The sequence below is a fragment of the Populus nigra genome, chromosome 8, assembly GCF_951802175.1.
Source record: "Populus nigra chromosome 8, ddPopNigr1.1, whole genome shotgun sequence".
In the NCBI taxonomy this organism is placed as follows: domain Eukaryota; kingdom Viridiplantae; phylum Streptophyta; class Magnoliopsida; order Malpighiales; family Salicaceae; genus Populus; species Populus nigra.
Genome location: NC_084859.1, coordinates 4,627,202 through 4,650,247, shown reverse-complemented (window position 1 = coordinate 4,650,247; position 23,046 = coordinate 4,627,202). Strand labels below are relative to the sequence as shown.

The following is a 23,046-nucleotide window of genomic DNA, read 5'->3' as shown; positions in this document are numbered from 1 at the left end:
TTATATAATATACTTTTGTGCAAACCTTGATGTATTTATAAAGGTTCAGCTTAGCATGTAGTATTTTAGTTATCTTGTAATTAACCCTTTTGAAATATTTAAGAACACTTCTTATATTATAAATACTTTCTTTGCATGTTAGTATTCCTTTTCCTTTAAATTTTATGATATGATGTGTTGGACTATGTTCATATTGAACTTACTTGTAGGATATATATATATTATGTGGATTGTATGAGGTGTGTAATTATAAGGTTTGATATAAGGTCCGGAATTATAGGACCTTGTGATGATGGGTTGATTGAGTAAACTGATAGCAGTCTATAACTTAGGATGTCCTAAATGCAAACAAAACTCTACTGAATTTTTAGAAATTAAAAAAAAATTACCCTCAAATAAGGAGGATATGTTGGAATCTTTTAACATTGATCGAGTTGTACAGTCGGACTATTACAGCCTTCTTAGAGCAACTAGAGGAAATATGACCAAAACCCTGAGCAACTAGAGGAAATATGACCAAAACCCTAAGAGGAAATATGGAGTTATCACTACCAGGTTGAGATCTAGAAGGGGTATTACGAGTGTCTTGACGTCTTGTCCATTGGTTTTTTGTGACAAAGTCATAATTTTGTACTAGGGTATAAGCTTCATCAAGGGTTGGACTATGTTCATATTGAACTTACTCGTAGGATATATATATATATATATATATATATATATGTGTGTGTGTGTGTGTGTGTGTGTGTGTGTGTGTGTGGAATTATGAGGTTTGATATAAGATCCAAAATTAAGGGACCTTGTGATGATGGGTTGATTGAGTAAACTGATAGTAGTCGATAACTTGGGATGTCCTAAATGCAAATGAAACTCTGCCGAATTTTTGGAAATTAAAAAAAGTTACCCTCAAATAAAAAGGATATGTTGGAATCTTTTAACATTGATCGAGTCGTACAGTTAGACTATTACAGCCTTATTAGGGTAACTATAGCAAATATGACAAAACCCTAACACTTAAAACACTGAATTCTTAAGGTTGTCTTAGGTGCTTCATGAAAAATACCTTTACTTTTGTCTTCTCTAGGTATTTGGGAAATCAAATGATTAGACTTACGAGGTGGGGCACCTAATATGGAGTTATTACTACCAGGTTGAGATTTAGAAGGGGTATTACGAGTGTCCTGACGTCTTGTCCACTGGTTTTTTGTGACCAAGTCATAATTTTGTACTAGGGTATAAGCTTCATCAAGGGTGGAAACACCTCTAAGCACAACCTCTTTTCTAAGGTCATCGTTTAAGCCTTTTCGAAATCTACTTAGGGTTATCACTTCATTCTCCCTAACTGCACACCTCATCTTATACTCATCAAATTGTGACACATATTCATTGGCAGACTTGCCTCATTGCCTCAAGTTATTCCACTTGTCCAAAAGATTTCCTCTATAAGAACGAGGCAAGTACTTTTCTTCTAACTTAGTCTTCATTTCAACCCAATTAGTAATAGGGGGTTGACCTCTCCTAATCAAAGACTCTTCTACACTTTCCCAATAGAGCTGAGCGGTTCCACTAAGTTTCATTTTGCAAATCTTACCCTTCTATTCTCAGATAGATTATACCAGCCAAAGAATTGATCCATGTCACGGATCCATCTATCAAAGATCCACGGGTCAAGTTGACCCTCAAAAGTTAGAGCTTCTACCTTGATATGCCTAATGACTCGCTCGTCAAGGTCATCGTAATCATGATGACCTTGATTGCGATTGTATTGACGGTTCATAGGATGACCTAGTCTTTGACGGTAATCATTGAAACCCTCACTATCGTTAGGGTTAACAAAGTCATTGTAACCCTGGTGTTGGTTATGGTGGCGGTTCCTACAAGGAACTGGTCTTTGAGGATTCCCATGTTGTCATTAGAATGTTCACTCTCACCAGACTGTCTTACTTGCAAAGTTTCTATGGACTCCATTCTCCCAGAAAGGTTGTTCATTTGATTGGACATGTTGCTCATTTTCGTTCGCATAAGTTGTAATTTTTCTTGAATATCTCTAAGAACATTACTAGAGTTCGGGTCCATGGTAGCTATGACTTCTAAATTGTGTACCAAACAACCACTACGTAAATGCATGCAAAAACTAATACTAAGACTGAAATCACAAATAACACTTGCAAGTAAAAACGCAAAATAAAATTATAACTAATATTTTAAAAATTATTATTATTTTATTTTATTTTTTATTTTTATCTTGGAGACTAAGTAATGACGGATTAAACCAGGAAAATACGCAAACAAGCAATGTAAGTCCTCTAAATGCACACAAGTAATCCAAACACAATGTTTCAGTTTTCCCACTATTTTAACCAAGCTCCATAGTTAATTAAGAGGATCAGATCTTCAATGCCAATAAACAAGCTCAAAATTAAGGTAATTCAATTTAAAGGCAAGCTATGTAATTTAGTTACGGGCAAGCACAAAGAATAATATCAATGCTAAATCTTAGTTAACAAGTGTAAAAGCATACCAGGAATGATGATTCTCAATGGGTAAAAATTATGTCCAGATGATGTGGCAGTGAAGGATTGCGTGGCAGCTGACATGACAGGATATGCTAGTTGACATGGCAGGAACTGCTAACGTGGCAGACAACGTGGCAAGAATTGATGTCGTGGCTGATGACGCGGATGCTCTGACGTGGTGTTGACGTGGTTGAGTTAATTATTTTACTAGCTTCTGTTTCTTTCTTCCCTACCTCCTGTAACCTGTTGTTGCTGGCGACGCGGCGTGATTGCTGAAGGCAAGGACAATTGCAGTCTGTTGAAGGTGGTGGTTGCTGCCGGCCGGTTCTACTGCTCTGTCTGTTGCTAATGGTTGAGGGCAATAGTACTGTGGACGGTGCCAGCTGAAGCTCAATCGCTGGCGCTGAAGAGGATGACGCTGGCTGAGGCTTGCCTTTGTTAGGAGGAACCATTAGTCGGTATTGGCGGTGATAGGTTTGTGGGTAGCTGTGGCTGGTGGTTTTGTGCCACTGGTTTGGCTGCTGAAATCGGAGATCCACTAATGTCTCTTGCGGTGTCAATCTAGTGGTTGCCGCTGGTCTGTGTTGGAGGTAGCAAATCGGCATGGATCGGTGGACTGATGTGCAGGTCTTCTCGGTGGTGGGTCTGCCGCTGTGACTGGCTGAGGCGCCACTGCTGGAAAATCCGATTACAATCGTGGATGATGAATAGTGTTGATGAACAATGTTTTTTTTTTTTGTAATTAGAACAATACACTTTTTTTTTTAGATCAATCTAGGGTTAAGCATAAACATATGGGTCGTTTAATTGTAAGAACAATTAAAAGCCATGCTCTGATACCAAATTTGATGCGGGACAATAAATAATAAGAATTAAAACAAGAAAAGAAAGAAGTTTTAGAGAAAGAAGAAAGCTAAAGAAGAGAAGAAAGGGGATTGGAGATATGCAAAGTTTGCAATATTTTCATTAATCATAAAAAATGTCTCACAAAATGACAGAGGAACATATAAATAGTAAACCCTAAAACATCTCGCTATTGGAATCGGTCCATCAAATCAATCTGTTTAACATAAATAATAAAATAACAATGAGACACGCCTAAATGGGCTAAATAAATAAAATAACAACGAGATAGGCCCAAATAGGCTTAGTCTCTTAACCAAAGCGTGACAGGCTAGGTCATCCTACGTCGTCTCCATCCATATACTCGTGTAGTTTGTGGTGTGGGTCTGGTGTCCTCACCAAGTTAAAATAGATACAAATATAAATATTTTATCTTAATTGTTTTTTTTATTTTATATATTTTCTTATATTTATCTTAAGAGTTTTCCTATTATATATAATGCATGCATGATGTAAATACAACTAATTCATTTTAAATTTAATCAGAAAAAAATTAAATATAAATAACAATAATCTCTTGGATGTATTACGAAATTATATAAACCATCCAAATGATTTATTATTGTTTAAAAAATAGTTAAGCTATTTTTTTTAAAAAATGAGATGATATTAATTAAATATTAAATAAAAAATAAAATAATAAAAAAGCTGGGTATTGTTAGATATGTTCGAAATCTATTATTATATAAATTTTTAAAAATAAAATAAATATTTGTAACAATTCCAATGATTTATATTATCGAGTAAAAAATAAATGTTTCAGTCCAAATATCATTCTTTTATTCATGTATTTTATTCTTTTGGATGAAAACATTTTTTTTATTAAAAGCAAAGTTTTTTATATTAAAACTTATCTATATTTTTTGTGTGACTGTATGAAAAAAAATAAAAGAATGATTAATTTGTGAAAATTATATAAATGTTTACAATATAGAAATAATAAAATATATATTTTATTCTCATTGAATATTCCATAATAAAATTGTTTTTTTTTAAATTATATATATTAGATTCATATATAATTATTCATAAAATAATTTCTAATATTACCATAAAATCTATAATCTTATTTAAAAGTTATTATATCACTATCATTGAACAATTTTATAAACATTATCTTAAAAGAAATTTACAAAAAATAATTAATTAACAGAAAAAAATAGAAGATGATGTATCAAAATTCCCTTAAAAGAAACAAGTAAGGTTTGCATACCTGGTCTGAAAGCAAAAAAACTAAAAGCCCCTAGGCTTGAAAGCAAAATAACTAAGCACCTTAGGTTTGGAAGCTAGACTCGTGTGCTTGATTATCTTTTGAAAAAAAGAGAGACAAATGATATATTATTTGCCTATTAAAAAAAGAAAGATTGATAAAATGTTGTCCGTCGATGATGTTTCATTAATTGGTTTTTTTTTGTCATATCTAGTGATTGGAAAATGAAGTTCGAGTTTTTAGACCTTTAAAATATAGTTTTTAACTTATTTTCACCTAAAAATACCTTAAAAAAACCTAGAAACTTTAGTAAACCCATTTTAACACTAAATCACCATCTAATCACCCTAAGAATTAAAAAAAAATCAAATTGAATTCAAAAATTCATGGACCTGGATCCTTTTTTTTTACATTTTAAAATGAAAAAAAAACATTTTTTTTATTGAACTCCATTATTTAAGATCAACCTATTGATATCAATATTGATCTTCGTTTGCAATGTTTGTAACGAAGTAAAAATTCAGCATGAATACATTGACAAAAACATTGCTGGAAAGACACATTGGGCAATGACAGTCCATGGAACAATGTCAGATTCAGAATTAGTGGCAGAATTGACAATAATGGCCTATGCGAGTAGTGTACTAATTCAAGTTTGGACTTGAACGATGGACAGTTCAAGGCAATAACAAATACAACAAACTCGGTAGCATAGACTGACAGTTACACAATAGTGTAGTGAGTTGTTACGATAGTTACGATCATGGTTTTATGAGAGAAATGAGTGTCCTAGATCATGGGGGTATGGCTGTTGAACATGAAAGCATGGCTGGGATTACTCCTTAAAATACTAAGGTCATGAGATCATGAGTCAAGACCACTCATTAAGTTCATAGGAACATGGAGGAGAAAGTGTTCTGCTACTTCTTATGATGATTATATATAGAGAAATCACTTATATTTATAGAAAGATTCATGTGGTAGTTGTGTAAGTGATAATTAGACTAAAAATTATCAAGTTATCTTATATAGGGATGTGATATCATGATCTTAATTACATGTTGTCTTAATCAATTGTAGAAAATAAAAAAATATTGGATATAACATAAACTATATTAAGGTATTTGAGTGATCAAAAAATGATTCACTACTTAGGTGAATTAGAAAAAATGTTCCACATTTTCTCTAATAGTATTAATTGGGAAATACCTGCGTAAAGTGGAATAAGATTTGAAATAATTTAAAAAGAATTTCAAATCTTATTCAAATAATCAATGACTATGTTTTTTAGAACAAATATGATTTGATAGAACAAACACACTACATGCTCAAATGTTTAAATAAGAATATTCTTGATGAAGGGATAATAATTACACTAAGTAAATAATCATTGAAAGATTAAGTTCAACAACATATGATATTCTAAATATTTGAGAGATTATGACATGTTGTTAGATGATATACTCGATCTTCATATATAAATTAATCAATTTATTAAATTTGTAATAAATTAAATTATTTAATTTATTTAATCCTATTTTTATTAGGATTTTTATTTATATTAAGGCCAACATATATAAATTGGACAATTAAATATATTCTTTATATATAAAAGAGAAAAGAAAGACCTAACACTCAAATATAACAATTCATCTCTCTTAAAAAAATTGGACAATTAAATAATTTTTATTTTGCGACAATGTAACCTTGAAGAGTTGAACTAACCTAGAAATAAGAAAATTGTGATTGGTAATTTTCTTACAAATCCTAAAGAGCCTATATTATCTAATGAGATTCTTGATACTTCAAAAAAATTTTAAAATTAATATTTTTATTGTGTTTATATATTTTAAAAAATCCAACAACTAATCAATTTAATTTGTTGGGGGGAAACAAGACTAAACCTTCTAATCAATTATATAAACTCTTATTATTGTGGTCAATTGTTTTATTTTAGTTGATCATGATTTTTTTAGTTGATTTTAATGTTCACGGTTAATTGTAGCCTTCATTTCCATGTTTAGTTACGAACAAATATTGTTTTTTGTTTTATTGCAAACAGGTTTTATAAATGAAGTGACAAATTTGAATATCAAACAAAGAAGAAAGAGAGAATCCTATTTTTCCTAAAAAGTCAATTTCCTCCTCCATTTCAATAATTGACGGATTGGATGTCTTTATTTATTTATTTTTTTAATTTATTTAGGATGTTCGGGCCAGCTTGCACGCATCTTGACTAATCTCAATGGATCCTGAAGTTAACGGCTATGTAAGCCTCCAATGGCTATCAATATTGACAATTACATGACTCGAACCTGAGATTACAAGGAGAGTAAACCTTTTAGTTTCAAGCTTTTACCACTAGGCCACCTACTAAATGGTTCATTGAATGTCTTTATTAATTGGTCTAATTTGGCATTCTTTCAATGAAGGGGGAAATTGAATAGAATGAAAATAAGGGGAGGAATGACCTTTCCCTAAAACTATAGGGACCAAAATTAGTTATTCTCTTAAAAAAAGAAAAAGAAAAAGAAAAGGGTGACCCTCTATCTTTTTCTTTATCCCCTTGATAACATGCAGAGGTTGCATAGAAATGCGAGCTTAGCTTTGGTTTGGACACAGACAACCGTTTAAAGTGCAAGAGAAGAGAGCAGTAGCAAGCGAACAAGGAAGGGACTATGTCCTTGTTGCTTAAGGCCAGCAACGGTCATCTCTTCTTATCATCATCAATTGCTTCCATGGCAACGTGTTCAAGCTTCTGCGCTCAACTTCCCATCCATTTTAGACCAATACCCATCTCTTCTTCTTTTCCCACTAATCAACCTTTCAGGCCCTTCTCTGCCCAAGCTTCAATTTCTCCTGCTAATGGTATTTTTTTGCTTTGCTTTGCTTCTCCTTCTTCTTCTTCTTCATGTACAATTCAGCAACTTGAGCTGCGAAACTTTATGGGGTTTGTGTTTTATCACGCCAAACTAGGTTGAATTACTATTATGTCAAGGATTCAGAAAGTATTAACAGGTGGCTCCTTGGCTTTTCCCGCTTAATTCACTTGTTTAGTAATTGAAGTGTTTGCCTTCAAACTTGAATGGGATTTGAAAACTGCATTTGCGTGGAGATTGCAGATTGAGATTCATTTCATGATGTCTTTCAAGTTGAGCAACGAGAGTCAAACCAGAAACATTAGTCCTTCCTGCACATGTATTTTTTTTTTTTTTATGATAAGAACAAATTGAGAATTTACATGGTGCGATCTGATACAGATAATGATATTTGTGACCGTAAATTTTATACAAAACGTATGGAAATAGACATTGTGATGGATGGATTAAGTGGGGCACAGTGCAAATACACATTGGCACTAGAACTGCAAAATTAGCAGTATGGTTGCTATACAGGACAAGCTGCTTCGTTTTGCATGTATACCAAGAAAATGAATACATGTTGAAGGATTAGGTTGTTAGTGCTAAAGCAATGTGCCTGTGGATACAGAATTGTTTGTGAGCATGCTTGGTCTGTAAAATTCTTGAATCTGACCAGAGGTTTCAAAAGCAATAGTTTTATGCAACTGCAAATGGAACTAGCACCGTGCAATGGCACATGCACATTGAACATCAAAGGTATTGTTCTTCGTATCTTCAAAATGGAAAATGACGAGGTGTCACAAACCTGTTAGAGTGCAGCAGTGCCAGGAGACAAACTGTTTACGATGATGATGTGCCGGGGGCAGTCTCACTGTGACCGCCTTCTTGTTAGAATACCTCATTAATTTGTTTGTTCATAATAAAGCATAGGTTTTATATTTGACCTATGTTCTAACAGATAATCGTGATTGTATTTAGCTATCAGTTGAGCTGCTTTTCATGTATAAAAACATGTTTTTGGTGTATTTACCCTCTCTAACCAAACCCTTTTCTGAATTTGCAGATGGTGGCTCTCCAAAAACTATTGGCTTTCTAGGCCTTGGAATTATGGGTTCTCCAATGGCTCAGAATCTCATAAAATCCGGGTATGATTTATTTTGTTGTTACTCTGTTTGATTGACAGAATCAAATGGCTGCAGTGTATTTTATTTTTGCATAATCAGGAGCTACAGAAGAAAAAAAATAAAATAGCTATCAGATTGGGCTATGTTGAGCCAATTTTATTTTCTGGACTGTTTAGTTTAATCCCATACTTGGCATTTTGTAGGTGTGATGTGACTGTTTGGAACAGGACCAAGAGCAAATGTGATCCTCTCATCAGCTTGGGAGCAAAGTAAGCACTTAATGTACATACAGCCTATGAAGTAAATGATTTATGGAATTTCGAAATGGTCATGGACTACCTCCAAATGAGACGCTTGAAACAAGTGAACGTAGGATGACTCAGCATTCATTTTAATTCCGGGAGCAGGGATCTAGCTATTTTTTAATTGCTCTTGATGCTATCATCTGCAACTCTTCAAAGTGCAATCTTTTACAGAATGAAGCAGGGAAGAAATCTTACAAATTGTTTTCTTATGCAGATATAAGCCTTCTCCTGAGGAAGTAACTGCAGCCTGTGATGTCACATTTGCAATGCTTGCTGATCCAGAATGTGCAGTGAGTATGTTTTATTTTAATTGCCTCCTAAGTATTTCATACTGGGAAGCCAATAGTGGCCTCATTTCAGGTGGAGGTTGCATGTGGAAAGCATGGAGCTGCAAGTGGTATGGGTCCAGGAAAAGGGTATTCTCTCCTTGTTCTTTCTCATTATAGGGAATTTATATGTTCTTCAGATCGTTTCCCATTGGTCATTGCTCCTAGCTTCATACTAGAACCACCTTCTGTGAATACTTGATTATGTCGTTGCTTGCTCAACATTCATTTGAGCATTTCAATGTGCAAGTTGCTAGCTGCTGGTGTTCATTTTGGAGAATTAGCCACTTCTTAACAGAACTTAAAAGATCCAACTTATATGTTGATACAGAAGTATCATCTGGTGGGTACTAGTTGGCTTAGCTCAAAAATTCACCTGGCATGGTACCACCATACCAATCATTCCAGTTTCAATTCCCAAGAGGGGAGGTGGGAGGTATTTGGGGAGGCTGATTCCCTCGTGTAGCTCAAGGTCAAGGCCCACTTAAACTTCTACTGAACCAAAAGAAAACAGAGAAGAATATCCTAGAAACTGCCTTTCATATGGTTCCTTTTCTGATTTAATAGCTTGAAGATCCTTCCTAATACCTTGTAAGAGTCAAGTGCTTGCTAATACATTCACCATTCACAATTGATTTTCAACAGAGATAAAATCCTATATCCACACCTGGTTTGGCTTGGATCAGAGGATATATGAGAATGGATAAGGATTAACAATGCATTATTCTCAGCTGGTTTTCTACATTTGCCTTATTGAAGCTATATTTGTTTCTCTCTATCTACCTAAGCCACATCTGCCTGCATGATGGACAGGTATGTGGATGTTTCAACTGTTGATGGTGGGACTTCTAAATTGATTTGTGGACATATCGAAGCTTCTGGGGCATCATTTTTGGAAGTGAAAATCTGTTCTCACTGCAACTATTCTTACTGAAACTAAGACATGTTCGATCAAGTTGCATGATAACCATTTTAAGAGAACTTCCAGTAACCTTTACATTATTTTCCTGTAGGCTCCTGTTTCTGGCTCAAAGAAACCAGCAGAAGATGGGCAACTTATATTTCTTACTGCAGGTTGAAAGTGATTTTAAATTTGTCCTCCCTCCACAAGTTCAAATTTATGGATGATGTAGAGACTACTGAAATTTTAAAAGTTTCTGGTCACTAATAAGATTGCTTCATATACCTCTTCCACAATATTGTTATTGTCTGCTCGTATTTTATCCTATACCTTTTTTTTTTTTTTTTATCTCTGCTGCATAACATAGTGAATCACTTGCTAGAAACTGAAGCATAATGTGCTATCTTTCAGGTGACAAATCTCTGTATGAAACAGTCGCTCCGTTCTTAGATATCATGGGGAAGGTACTATATCCTATTTTTCTCCTGGAAACTAATCACACTTTATTGTTCACATGGATTTTTTGATAATATCCAGTCAAGATTTTACCTTGGGGAAGTCGGAAATGGGGCTGCAATGAAACTTATTGTCAACATGATCATGGGCAGGTTCTACCGAGTTCCTTTTGTCAATTATTTTCTGTTTTGCTTCTGTGCTGGATTATATTGTGACACCTGGTGTTTTCAGTATGATGGCAACCTTTTCTGAAGGATTGCTTCTCAGCGAGAAAGTAGGACTGGACCCAAATGTACTGGTTGAGGTATTTGTGAACTGAAAATCTTGTAAGATTATGTCGTGTCACTTGTCATCAAATCCCATGAAGATTAACTGAATTCATACTCTTGTTTGCTTTTTATTGGATTATTCTTGTTCTTTCTATCTCATTCGAGCATGCACAATGATAATCATTGCTCTGCTGTTCTCTGGAAAATAAATGAAGAAACTCGTTGATTTCCAGTCTGTTTTATTTCTTCGTCTGCGTTTGAGAGAGAGGTTCTGAATGATGCTTAACTAAAATTCCTTGGTCAAAATGAATCAAGGTGTTGCACCCTTCTTGTTCAATAACAGCACTTAATGGAAGAGCACATCCAAAATGGACCTCATTTGTTAGGTGTTCTGGCTTGAAAAACTCTTAAAATTATAGCGTGCACTCTTTTTCCTTGTCTTTGTTGGTAAAACTAAAAGCCTCTAGTATATAGAATGATGTTATCTTTTTTATTTTGTTTTATTTTGTTGTTTTTGAAGGCATCTATTGAAGCCTCTTTGGAATCTTCTTACATAGGTGAAATTGCAGGTAGTGTCTGAGGGTGCCATTAGTGCACCGATGTATTCGCTGAAAGGTCCATCAATGATCAAATCTCTATACCCCACTGCTTTTCCCTTAAAGCATCAGCAGAAGGTTTGTAGATATTCTAAATTGCAGACACTATTTAAATAAACGCTGTCATCTCAAAAATGAAGTCAATGGTTTCAGGACATGAGACTTGCCCTGGGATTAGCAGAATCTGTTTCCCAACCCACTCCAATTGCAGCAGCTGCAAATGAACTATACAAGGTAGCAAAAAGTCACGGGCTTAGCGATAGTGATTTTTCAGCAGTGATTGAAGCACTGAAAGGAAAAGTGCAATCCTGAGCAAACTCGTGTGTTTTTTTCCTGGTTACGAAGGAGAGGCTTGTACCTGAGATCTCGAGTTTTCTTGTATGTCATCATCACCAGCTTGTGGTCTTTTTTCTGTGTTAATACAAGTCTGTCGGAAAAAAACTGCGGAGTCCCTAAACTAGACTATTGATAGTTTCTGAACAAGGAATTTACCATAATTAATAATTGATGGACAAATTCATTGCAAAAAACCACAAGGAGTAATTTGTACTTCACTTAAAGAAACAATGCACAACACGAAACAAGATAAACGAATCCTATCTATACTTTACTTAAAGTGGAAATCTATTCTAAACTCCAAAGTGACATGAGTGAATTTTGCTTTGCCCCAGATGAAATATTGGTATTAATTTCATCCTGAAGCTGATCCTTCCTGGCTTTACTTGACAGTTAAACTTGAAATCGATTCCAATGGGCTGTATGCTCGAACCCCTTGACAGCATCAGATAGATACCAAAGTCAAGACAACAAGAAACACATCACTTTCTCAACTTATAAAGAACAACCTGTAAGCTCACATCGACATCTCCTTCCCTCATAAGAGAAAACTAAACTGACTTTCCCTCCTTTTCTAGGCTATTTTTATTTTCCCATCCCCCAAACATTCCCGTATGAGTAACTATAACATGAAGGTGTCATCGTCTCCCAAGGTCAGCAAACACGTGGAGTGTCTCAGACATCTTCAGGTTGGTGTATATAACCATCTACATTCTATAACAGACATTGTGCTGTTTATGTTTTCATAAGCTTGTGTTATTTTATAGCCCAGTTTTCAACATTTCTGTTAAGTTTTATTACATATATAGATGATCATGACATGCTTAATTACATACGCGAATTGATGTATTCTGCAGAGCCAACATGATGAGCTGGAAGCACAGTTTCTTGAGGAGAGAAAGGCATTAGAAGCTAAATACCACAAGCTTTATCAACCTCTATACACTAAGGTATGTACTGTCTTTGCATTAATACTTCTGCATGTGTTACGTAAATGTTGAATCAGAGGTAGCATGCATTGCAATTTTTTGTTCCGTATTTATGTAATTAATTTAAGTTTTTGATGGGCTCTCGGCGCAGAGATATGAGATTGTGAATGGTCTACAAGAAGTTGACGGGGTTATGTCTGCTGAATTAGACAGCATAAAAGAGGATCAAGCTACAGAAGGTATTAGCGTATATTTTTAACAGTATATCTTGTTTTTGGCAAACATACATGGTGTATTTGAAAGCAATGCCTTATATTGAACTTAAGAGTATAGCACTTCTTCAATGCAGAGAAAGGAGTGCCTGAATTCTGGCTCACTGCAATGAAAACTCATGAAGTACTAGCAGAGGAGGTATGCAAGGCGTGCTCACATATGCACACATATATTTCTTCCTTTTGGATTCATCACTGTGTAATGTGATTTATCAATTGATTCTTGCAATAGATTAAGGGACAAGATGAAGGAGCCCTAAAGTTTATAAAAGATATCAAGTGGTCAAGACTTCAAAATCCTGAGGGTTTCGAGCTGGAGTTTTACTTCAACCCTTGTCCTTACTTCAAAAATTCTGTCCTGACAAAGACTTATCACATAATTGATGAATCTGATCCTATTTTGAGTCAAGCAATTGGGTAGTTAATTATATTAATGTTGTTGTGCTGAGAGTTTTTATTCTCTTCCTTTCTAATTTTCCTTCTTATAATGTTTCATCTGATTTTTTAGGTCGGAAATTGAATGGTATCCTGAGAAATGCTTGACGACGAAGGTTGTGAAGAGGAAACAAAGAATGGTGTCAAAGAAGACCAAAACCACCATGATAATTAAGAACTGTGAAAGTTTCTTCACATTCTTTAATCCTCCTCAGATCCCTGAGAATGAGGATGACCTAGATGATGATGATGTAAGTTCCGCTTCGTTATGTACAAGGAAAGCAATGTAACTGTTGATATGTTAGTTGATGTCGTAGTCTCTTTTGTTCACAGAATGATGAACTTCAGGACCGGCTAAAACAAGACTACAATTTAGGGTAATTCCTACATTCTTTATGTGAACTTCATTGGGTCTATTCTGTGCATCTCTCTCTCCTTTTCTCTGATATGGACATGTTTTGTGGATGATAGTATTATTATTCGGGACAAAATCATTCCACATGCTGTGTCATGGTTTACTGGAGAGGCTATCGAGGAAGATGAGTTAGATGGTATAGATTATGATGGCAATGATGATGATGAGGATGATGAGGATGAGGTTGAAGATAAGGAGAATGATGATGGGGATGAGGAGGACAATGAAAGCGACAAGGAGGTTGAGCAAGAAGAGAAAAGAAAACAAGGTGTGAAGAAGGACATCAGAAAGGACTATGATGAGGATGAGGATGAGGATGAGGATGAGGAAGAGGAAAGAAAATGGGGCTTGAAGAAGGATGATGATGATGATGATGATGATGATGAGGCTGGAGATGAGGAGAATGATGATGGGGATGAGGAGGACAATGAAAGCGACAAGGAGGCTGAGCAAGAAGAGAAAAGAAAACAAGGTGTGAAGGACATCAAAAAGGACTATGATGAGGATGGGGATGAGGACGGGGAAAAGGAAAGAAAATGGGACTCGAAGAAGGATGATGATGATGAGGCTGAAGATGACGAGCATGATGATGGGGATGAGGAGGACAATGCAAGCGACAAGGAGGCTGAGCAAGAAGAGAAAAGAAAACAAGGTGTGAAGAAGGACATCAAAGAGGACAATGATGAGGACGGGGATGAGGAAAAGGAAAGAAAATGGGGTCTAAAGAAGGATGTTGAAGACGAGGATGAGGAGGAAGAGGAAGAAAAACGGGTCTGGAAGAAGGTAAAGTGCATCAATTTGATAAATTAGACTTCCATATTTTTGAAGATGCTAACATATTCTTCCACTGTTTCTTTCTTTGCAATATTCTTTCAGTCATCCGATGGACACAAGGCAAGTTGCAGCTGATATTTCATTATTTTAGTTTTTTATGCTATCTGTTGTTCTGTGTATAAAGTTCCGAGAAAATCTGATTTGGTTTTATTTATTGCAGAAGATTGGAGGGGCACAAATTCAGAAAGGTCAGCAAAGGGAGTTGGATCACACTTGCACACAAATGACAGGAGCAGCTTAAAGATTGTAGCATCATCGGTCCTAGTTGACCAAAAGCTTTAGCTCTCTGGCATTGACTATCTATCTATCATCTACATATATCGATATGGCCAATGTTCTTTTCTTTTCTTTTCGTTAGCTATGCATTTGGAGTGAAACTAGAAATAATGTCTATCAGTGTATCTAATTTAATGGCTGCTTGATATTGTATGCTATATATATTGTTGTGTATATCATGGTCAATATGATGCATTACTAGCTTAAACAAATCACTCTGTTGATTTTCAGTGTTGTGAAGTGTCACATGGGACATCTATGCGAGTTGAAGGAAAAAAATAATAAAAGGAAATTCCATCTAATTTTATGATAATTAAAAATTTTAACTAGTTATTCAGAGATTATTATACAAAATAATAAAATGAAAATTACCCCAAGACATCTTAAAAATAAACTACTTCATGTTTGGATTTTATGATAAAAGTATTGATACAAATCTCCTTATCACATGATCAAGTTACTCCCAATAAAAATGATATTTCCCTAAAAAAGCTGAAAATTAGATTTGAGAAGTGTGACACAATAGAAACTTATCCCAAGACACCAACACTATTGAAATTAAATCGAATGACACCACAAGGTAATTATACCTTAATAAGTCAGATTTGATCTTTATCCCAATAAAGATAACATGTTGAATCATATAAAACATAAGTTTAATTCATGGCTACTTGCTTTTCAGCATATAAAACACTTATATAATGTTTCACGTTTGCATTTTATGATAAAAGTACCTTTTATGTTTATATATATATATATATATATATATATATATATATGGTAAATGACGACTAAAACCTAAAGCAATGATTTGGGATCTAGAACCGACAACAAAGCTTAATTCTTTATTTTAGAATGTAGGTGTACGACCTAAAAGGATAATGAATGTTTAGTTTGATTTTGATTCATTTTCTTTGGGTAGTTTTAAAATGAGACCGAAGGCCATCATTCGCCATCAATAAACCTTGTTAGGATCACATTGATTCATCCCAAACCTACTCACAATGAACAAGTTAATATATCCTAACACCTAGATATTTCTAAACAAGCATTCTCAAACATTGGTGAAAAGAAAGAAAAAGAAGCATATTTTCAAACAAAGACTACAACAATATTTACATGTTATATATATATATATGTATATATATATATATATATATATATATATATATATATATATAAAGTGTTGTCTCTCTCAGACACACATATAGATGGTAAAGGGCAACTGAAACTTAAGACAGTGATTTAGAATTTGAAACAAGCAACAAGACTTAATCTTCATTTTTAGAATGCAAGCATTAGACCCGAGAGGATGATGAATATTTAGTTGGGCTTTGACTTATTTTCTTTGAGTAGTTTCAAAATGAGACACTCATTCTCAATGAGTTTTGATGGGATCACATTGATTCATCCCAAACCTACTCACAACGAACAAGTTAATATATCCTAACACTTAGATGTTTCTAAACAAGATTTTCAAACCTTGATGAAAAGAAAGAAAAAGAAGCACATTTGCAAACAAAGAATAGAACAATATATATATTAAAAAAATGTTGTTGAATCTATTAGTAGGATAGTGGTTTACTATATAATGGAGTAGTAAATCAATAGAGTATTTCCAAGCTACCCTTCAACTCATATCCAAATTAATATTAAAAAAACAATTTACTTTGGAAATATAGCACCTCAATCATATTTAATTTTTGAAAGAAAGTATATACAAAAAATGAACATAGAAAATCAAGAAATCTTTTATTTATTTATTTTTAACAAACAACTAAAAAAACAAGAAACAATTTTTTTATATATAAAAAAATACTCATGCGAAAATATTCATATTGTTCTTTTTTTTTAGAAAATTTGTTAAGCATATTTATTTTTCTTGAATTAAAGCTCACATCCATACATAAAACGCATCCACACAAAAATTTAAACACATCTATACACAAAAATCAAGCATATCCATGAAAACTAAACAATCCAGCTAAATAGTCCATACAAATCCATACACACGAATCAAGCACATTTGCAAAAGTTAAACAGCCTATACACAAAAATAAATCATTCGAGCCATAGGTATCCTTTAAAAAATTCCAAATCCTCAGTATCAATAGTGGCTTCGTCAAGATTCCTTAATCCTAGCCACCATCAACTCCTCCCTCACAGAAGATGTACTCACTCAAGTCATGTCCTACACCACCTCACGTGAGGTATGGCTTGCACTTGAGCGCAATTTCTCCTTCCTTTCTTATGCTAAAGTGATCTAAATTTGAACTCAATTAGCCAATGCCAGAAAAGGCGCACTGACAGCTAATGAGTTTTTCCTCTCATTCAAGAGAATGGCTGACGAGCTTGTCCTTGTTGGACAACCTCTCACAAATGATGATATGATCACTTATATTCTTGCTGAACTTGGCCAGGAGTATGATTCCCTAGCCTGCATAATTTTCCTCACGGCTTGATCCTGTCAGCTTGGAGGAACTCTTTTCTCTGCTTCTCATCTATGAATCACGAATCAATCATAATAATCAACCCCTTCAAATTACCGCTTCTACCAATCTGGTCACTACACAACCCCAGCAATACAACTGCCAACCTGGAACATTTCAATACTCCAATCGTTATCGGGGTAATTATAGTGGTCGGGGACGTGGAGGACGTTCTCAGTTTCATGATTCCAACCAATCACAATCTCTTATCTATCAAGTATGCTTCAAACCAGGCCATAGTGCTCGCAAATGCTATCATCACTTTGATTTATCTTAACAGGCTCTATACAATTCCAAGAACCAACCACAAGCACTGCTTTTTGCACACTATCTGCAACCGCATAAAGAATGGCATCCCGATACAGGACCCACTCATCATCTCACCAATGACATGAACAATATTCATGCTTCCCATGCAGGCCATGATACACAAGATCATGTTCAGGTGGCTAATAGTGAATGTCTGAAAATTATGCGCAGTAGCACTTCTACTATATCTTCTCCCTCTAAATAATTTGTTCTTAATCAAATTCTGCTTATTCCTGATATTCAAAAAAATTTGTTATCTGTTCATCATTTTTTTCTAGACAATAACGTTTTCTTTGAGTTTCATGCCTCTTTCTTCATTGTGAAGGACTACTTGGGGGAATATCCTACATCGCGGCCCCCTCAGTAATGGACTCTACAACTTCTCAACTTCATTAGCTCATCTTCAACCATAAGCTTTCTCTAGTATTTGTGTGTCTTCTCAAATCTGGCAATGTCGTCTTGGACATGCTTCATTTCTAGTTATCAATAAGGCTATTTCTTTACTAATTCCACATAAAACTCGCTCCATTTGTTCTGATTGTCAATTGGCCAAGAGCCATGCTATACCCTTTATAAATATGCATGTTACAGTTTCACAACCTTTAGAATTAATATATTTGGATGTTTGGGGGCCAACTTCTACATTATCCACTTCTAGTGCACGCTATTATATTAGTTTTTTAGATGATGCTACTAAATTTTTATGGCTTTTTCCATTAAAACTCAAATATGACACATCAAACATTTCTCAGTTTTCGAACTGTTGTCGAACGCCAGTTTGGCAGCAAAATTAAAGATTTTCAAAGTGATTGAGGCGGGGGGGAGAGTACCGTAACTTAAATACATATCTACACAATCAAGGCATTAACCATCAAATAACTTGTCCCTATACACATCAACAGGCTAGTGCCATTGAGAAATGTCATAGGCAAATTGTTGAAGTTGGACTAACCCTGCTTACTCACTCCAATTTGCCTCAAATGTTTTGTTAAGATGCGTTCTTAACTGCAGTTTTTATTATTAATAGACTTCCCACTCCAATCTTAAATCATAAATCTCCATATGAAATGGTTCATCATAAAAAACCTGATTATAATTTTTTACGCACCTTTGGATGTGCATGCTGGCTCTATTTACGTCCATATAATCACCATAAGCTTGATTTTCGATCCAAAAACTGCATTTTTATTGGGTATAGTATTGGTCATCGAGGTTACAAATGTCTAGATATCTCCATAGATAGAATTTTTGTTTCCCGTCATGTTGTCTTTGATGAAAATCTCTATCCATACATTGCATTTAAACCACTCAATCCTTCATCAAATACTACTTCTATTACGCTACCATCCAATCTCAATTTATCTTCTACAAGTTCCTCTTTTTTTTTTGCAGGTGCCACTCCATCATCTACTGCATCAAACACTCTGTATATGGCCCTTTCATCTGGTCTTCCACGTGATCATTGTGTTGATTTGATCTCTCCTGCAATAAATATCACCGAGCCTCAAAATACTGATAGTCCACCCCAAGTTCTTTTACCCTCTGCCTCTGCTCCACCAACGCAAAATTGGCACCCAATGACTACAAGAAGCAAAAACAACATACATAAGCCAAAATTACCATTTGATTCCCACGTCAAATATCCTATTCCTAAAGCCCTTCTGGCCACATTCCAAACACCAGAGACAGAACCAACTTGCTACACAGAGGCTATTAAAAATCCAAACTAGAGAACTACTATGAACACAGAGTTTGATGCTTTACTACAGAATGGAACTTGGAATTTGGTTCCCAAACCATCCAATGCTAATCTAGTTAGATGTAAGTGGGTATACCGGATCAAAAGGAAAGCTAATGGTGATATTAACAGATTTAAAGCAAGACTTGTAGCCAAAGATTTCCATCAACAAAAAGGCGTTAATTTTAGCGAGACATTTAGTCATGTGGTGAAACCAACAACAGTAAGGTTGGTTCTATCATTAACTGTTTCACGTGGTTGGCCTCTTCGATAAATTGATGTTCAAAATGCATTTCTACATGGTTACTTACATGAAGATGTTTACATGTCTCAAACTCCCGGTTTTATTCACTCTCAGTTTCCAAACCATGTTTGTAAACTGGAAAAATCTCTCCATGGTCTTCGTCAAGTACCAAGAGCATGGTTTTCACGCTTAACAGATAAGCTCCAATCTATTGGTTTTATCGGCAGTCAAGCCGATCACTTCACTTCCTCTTTGTTTATCATCAAGGTTCCACTCTTATTTATTTTTTGATTTATGTCGATGACATAATCATAATTGGAAGTGACATCGATTCTATCAACTGAGTGATCACCTTGTTGCAGGGTGATTTTGCAGTCAAAGATATGGGTGACCTAAGCTTCTTTCTAAACATTAAAGCTCTCCACACTGATAATGGTCTCTATCTATCACAGAGACGTTAGATTCTAGACCTCTTGATGCGCAACAAAATGGACAAAGCCAAACCCTGTCTTACTCCATGTCAACCTCACTGCCATTATCAAAATTTGCTGGCGTTGCATTCCATGATCCCTCTTTATTTTGAAGTATCGTTGGAGGGCTTCAATACCTTTCATTTACTCGGCCAGATATTGCATTTGCAATTCATAAAGTTAGCAAGTTTATGCATAATCCTATGGAGATGCATTAGGCAGCAGTCAAACGCATATTGCGTTATTTAAAACACACCATTTCTCATTCTTTACTAATACAACCTACTGCCAGTGTTACTTTATAATCATTTAGTGATGCAGATTGGGTGTCTGATCCTGATGACAAATGATCCATTGGCACCTATTGTGTATACTTGGGCAATAATTTGGTTTCATGGAGCTATAAGTAACAACAAACCGTTGCTCGCAGCAGTACAGAATCCGAATACAAAACACTTGCCAATGCAGCAGCAGAGCTTCAATGGATTAAATCAGTACTTAATGATCTTGGTATTCTAGCTGTGCATTCTCCCATTCTATGGTGTGACAACATAGGGGTTACTTACTTAACTAGTAATCCCCTATTTCATGCTCGCACAAAGCATATTGAAATTGACTTTCATTATGTTCATGACCAGGTTCGTTGTGGGCAACTTAATGTTCAATTTATTTCTTCTAAAGATCAGTATACGGATGCTCTAACAAAACTGCTTCCTTTTGTCCGATTTCATACTTTTCGTGACAATCTCAGGGTTTGGTCCCTACCTTTTCGATTGCAAGAGCGTGTAGAAGAACAAGTCAAAGAGCATAAACATGCTGCAACAACCACCAAATTTGCAGGAGCTTAGCTATCCAATATTCAAAGTTTTGAAATCAAACAAGATTGTATCTGCTGTTTAAATTTTGAACTCATCAGATATACATGCACATATGTAGGATAGTAGTTAGCATTATCTTTTTTTTAAACCCTTTGTACATGCACATATTAAGCAACGAAAATACAACAGTATTCAAGCATTCTTCTTTAAAGTTTCTGTAAAGTTTTCAAGCAGCAATAAACAACAGCAAAATAACATATAATAGATCAACAAAAGCCAACAGAGGTTCAGTTGACCAAGAAACAAAATGAGCAACTTAAGCCAGAGAGGGTGCTACTCTAGCAAACCAGAAAACCTAGAATAAGTAGGAGCTACCAACACTCAACATCAGAGCCAGCTTCCACCTAGGCCATGGCAAGCATAACTATCCAGTGCAATGGATCACACAGTAGGATGAGCACCGCTGGGAACAACCCAATAGACGACTTCATAACAAACTTACATGCACAACGCTACATGTAACAACAACTAGAGAGAAACAAAGCTAGAGACCAGCAAGTTCAAATGTACAATAAACACTAAGTAACAAAGGGAACATGCTCCCTTGAAATAGTATTAAATCCACATACAGAGATGCTGTAAAACCAAAACAAGACTACATAAAATAGCATCAAAATCCAAATGGAGTCATAAGAAAGAAGAAGGGGAAACTGAACCCTCATGCTTGCTTTGAAGCCTATTGCTTGCTATAGGCCGAATCTTTGCAGAACCACTGCCTTCACAGAGAACAACAACATCAGTCTTCACATGCTCACCAACTTTTGTAGTAGCAGCAACCATGCTACGAGTTATATATTGCTTCCTGCCTCTAGGGGGCTCTCGTCCTGCAACAACAACCACATTCTGCATAAAATCATCAATACCATGAACTATTTTTGAAGGAGCACAAGGCACAACACTTGGGAGAGAAGGAGGACTTGTCATGCTTGGTGGAGGGTTGTTGCTTTGGTGGTTATATTGTTTAGCTTGCATTAGATTACTACCCTGTGCTATGTTCCAGATCGAACCAAAACTTTATTTTAATACAAACAATAAAATCAAAGAAATAAAAAGAATAGACAACAAAAAGAGAAGAAGAAGCTCAAGCATGTTGATCTAAAAGAAACCTTAACGACAATAATAATTCAATTTTGATTTAAGAAAAACATTCAAGATGACCAAAAAAACCTGTGAATTTTTTTTAATATATGAAAAAATAGAATTTTAAAATATGATTTTAATTGAATTTTCATTAGCAATTTATTATTGTCATATCATATACATAACAATTAAAAAAAATAAATTGTTAAAACTCAGGAAAATAATTATAATATTATGAAAAATCATATCAAAGTAAATGAATTAGCATGTTTTTTTAGTGAAATGAAGAAGAAGAAGGGGCTAAGGTTCATGATAGGGTCTAGAAGAAGAAGAAGGAGAATGCTAGACGCTTATGGGCCTGAAGGCCAGGCTCAAGCGCACCATGATTCTTTGTTTTTTTTAAGGTGGAGTACAACATGTCATCCAACTTTTTTTTTTTTAAAAAAATAAAATGGATGTTATCCAACTTTTTTTTTTTAAAAAATGAAATGGATGACTCGACTTCTATTGTGACTAATAACACATAATTTTTGCATTTTTTAACCAAAACAACCCAATTTTCAACCAAAGTTTCACCTCAAAATATCCGAGGAAAACCCTACAAACCTCAATAAACCCTCATGTGCCCTTTAATAGTAAGAAATCAATTAAAAATTGAAAATTTAAATTGATAACATAAATTTTCCTAAAATCGGATCTATTTTTTTGATAATATGAGGATCCAAAACCACCACCAACAAACTTTCCTCGCAAATGGATCATCTTAACATAAAACTTGATCATTTTGGTTGCCGAAATTATGACAACTAAACATTTTCTCTTTCTAATGCTATTTTTAACGGTTTTTGTTTCTCTCTCATACATAGACCAAAACATA

At 34.8% G+C, this 23,046-nt stretch overlaps 2 protein-coding genes and 1 non-coding gene across 6 annotated transcripts; all 3 read left to right on the top strand.

The window, feature by feature from the left end:
- Positions 1-7,176: 7,176 nt before the first annotated feature.
- Positions 7,177-12,080, top strand: LOC133701795 (glyoxylate/succinic semialdehyde reductase 2, chloroplastic). 2 transcript variants are annotated; one of them, XM_062125888.1, is made up of 12 exons: positions 7,177-7,494; positions 8,551-8,632; positions 8,815-8,880; positions 9,131-9,206; positions 9,277-9,332; positions 10,056-10,140; positions 10,256-10,316; positions 10,555-10,607; positions 10,681-10,751; positions 10,831-10,903; positions 11,426-11,542; positions 11,618-12,080. In XM_062125888.1, the coding sequence occupies exons 1-12, from the start codon at positions 7,305-7,307 to the stop codon at positions 11,774-11,776; spliced, it is 1,089 nt and encodes a 362-aa protein (XP_061981872.1). In that variant the 5' UTR covers positions 7,177-7,304; the 3' UTR covers positions 11,777-12,080. The 2 variants fall into 2 exon arrangements, with proteins under 2 accessions (XP_061981872.1, XP_061981873.1); XM_062125889.1 differs by having other exon boundaries at positions 7,178-7,494; positions 11,438-11,542.
- A 103-nt stretch (positions 12,081-12,183) lies between these two features.
- On the top strand, positions 12,184-15,173 carry LOC133701794 (nucleosome assembly protein 1;2-like). 3 transcript variants are annotated; one of them, XM_062125886.1, is made up of 11 exons: positions 12,184-12,311; positions 12,379-12,489; positions 12,658-12,750; positions 12,881-12,968; positions 13,079-13,140; positions 13,234-13,418; positions 13,510-13,687; positions 13,770-13,813; positions 13,908-14,634; positions 14,728-14,745; positions 14,846-15,173. In XM_062125886.1, the coding sequence occupies exons 2-11, from the start codon at positions 12,415-12,417 to the stop codon at positions 14,924-14,926; spliced, it is 1,551 nt and encodes a 516-aa protein (XP_061981870.1). In that variant the 5' UTR covers positions 12,184-12,311; positions 12,379-12,414; the 3' UTR covers positions 14,927-15,173. The 3 variants fall into 3 exon arrangements, with proteins under 3 accessions (XP_061981870.1, XP_061981871.1, XP_061981869.1); XM_062125885.1 differs by lacking the exon at positions 12,184-12,311 and having other exon boundaries at positions 12,320-12,489; XM_062125887.1 differs by lacking the exons at positions 12,184-12,311; positions 14,728-14,745 and having other exon boundaries at positions 12,319-12,489.
- Positions 15,174-17,330: 2,157 nt separating this feature from the next.
- On the top strand, positions 17,331-17,470 carry LOC133702446 (small nucleolar RNA Z247). The gene has a single exon (XR_009843736.1). It is a non-coding gene; the product is annotated as a small nucleolar RNA Z247 (small nucleolar RNA).
- Positions 17,471-23,046: the final 5,576 nt, after the last annotated feature.

Bases quoted from the DNA above. Each gene is read 5' to 3' on its own strand.
- LOC133701794 (XM_062125886.1), top strand. From the start codon at position 12,415: ATGAGTAACTATAACATGAAGGTGTCATCGTCTCCCAAGGTCAGCAAA. The intron at 12,751-12,880 runs GTATGTACTGTC...CTCTCGGCGCAG, and splicing joins ATCAACCTCTATACACTAAG to AGATATGAGATTGTGAATGG. The intron at 13,141-13,233 runs GTATGCAAGGCG...TTCTTGCAATAG, and splicing joins ATGAAGTACTAGCAGAGGAG to ATTAAGGGACAAGATGAAGG.
- LOC133701795 (XM_062125888.1), top strand. From the start codon at position 7,305: ATGTCCTTGTTGCTTAAGGCCAGCAACGGTCATCTCTTCTTATCATCA. The intron at 9,333-10,055 runs GTATTCTCTCCT...CATGATGGACAG, and splicing joins GGTATGGGTCCAGGAAAAGG to GTATGTGGATGTTTCAACTG. The intron at 10,752-10,830 runs GTTCTACCGAGT...TGGTGTTTTCAG, and splicing joins GTCAACATGATCATGGGCAG to TATGATGGCAACCTTTTCTG.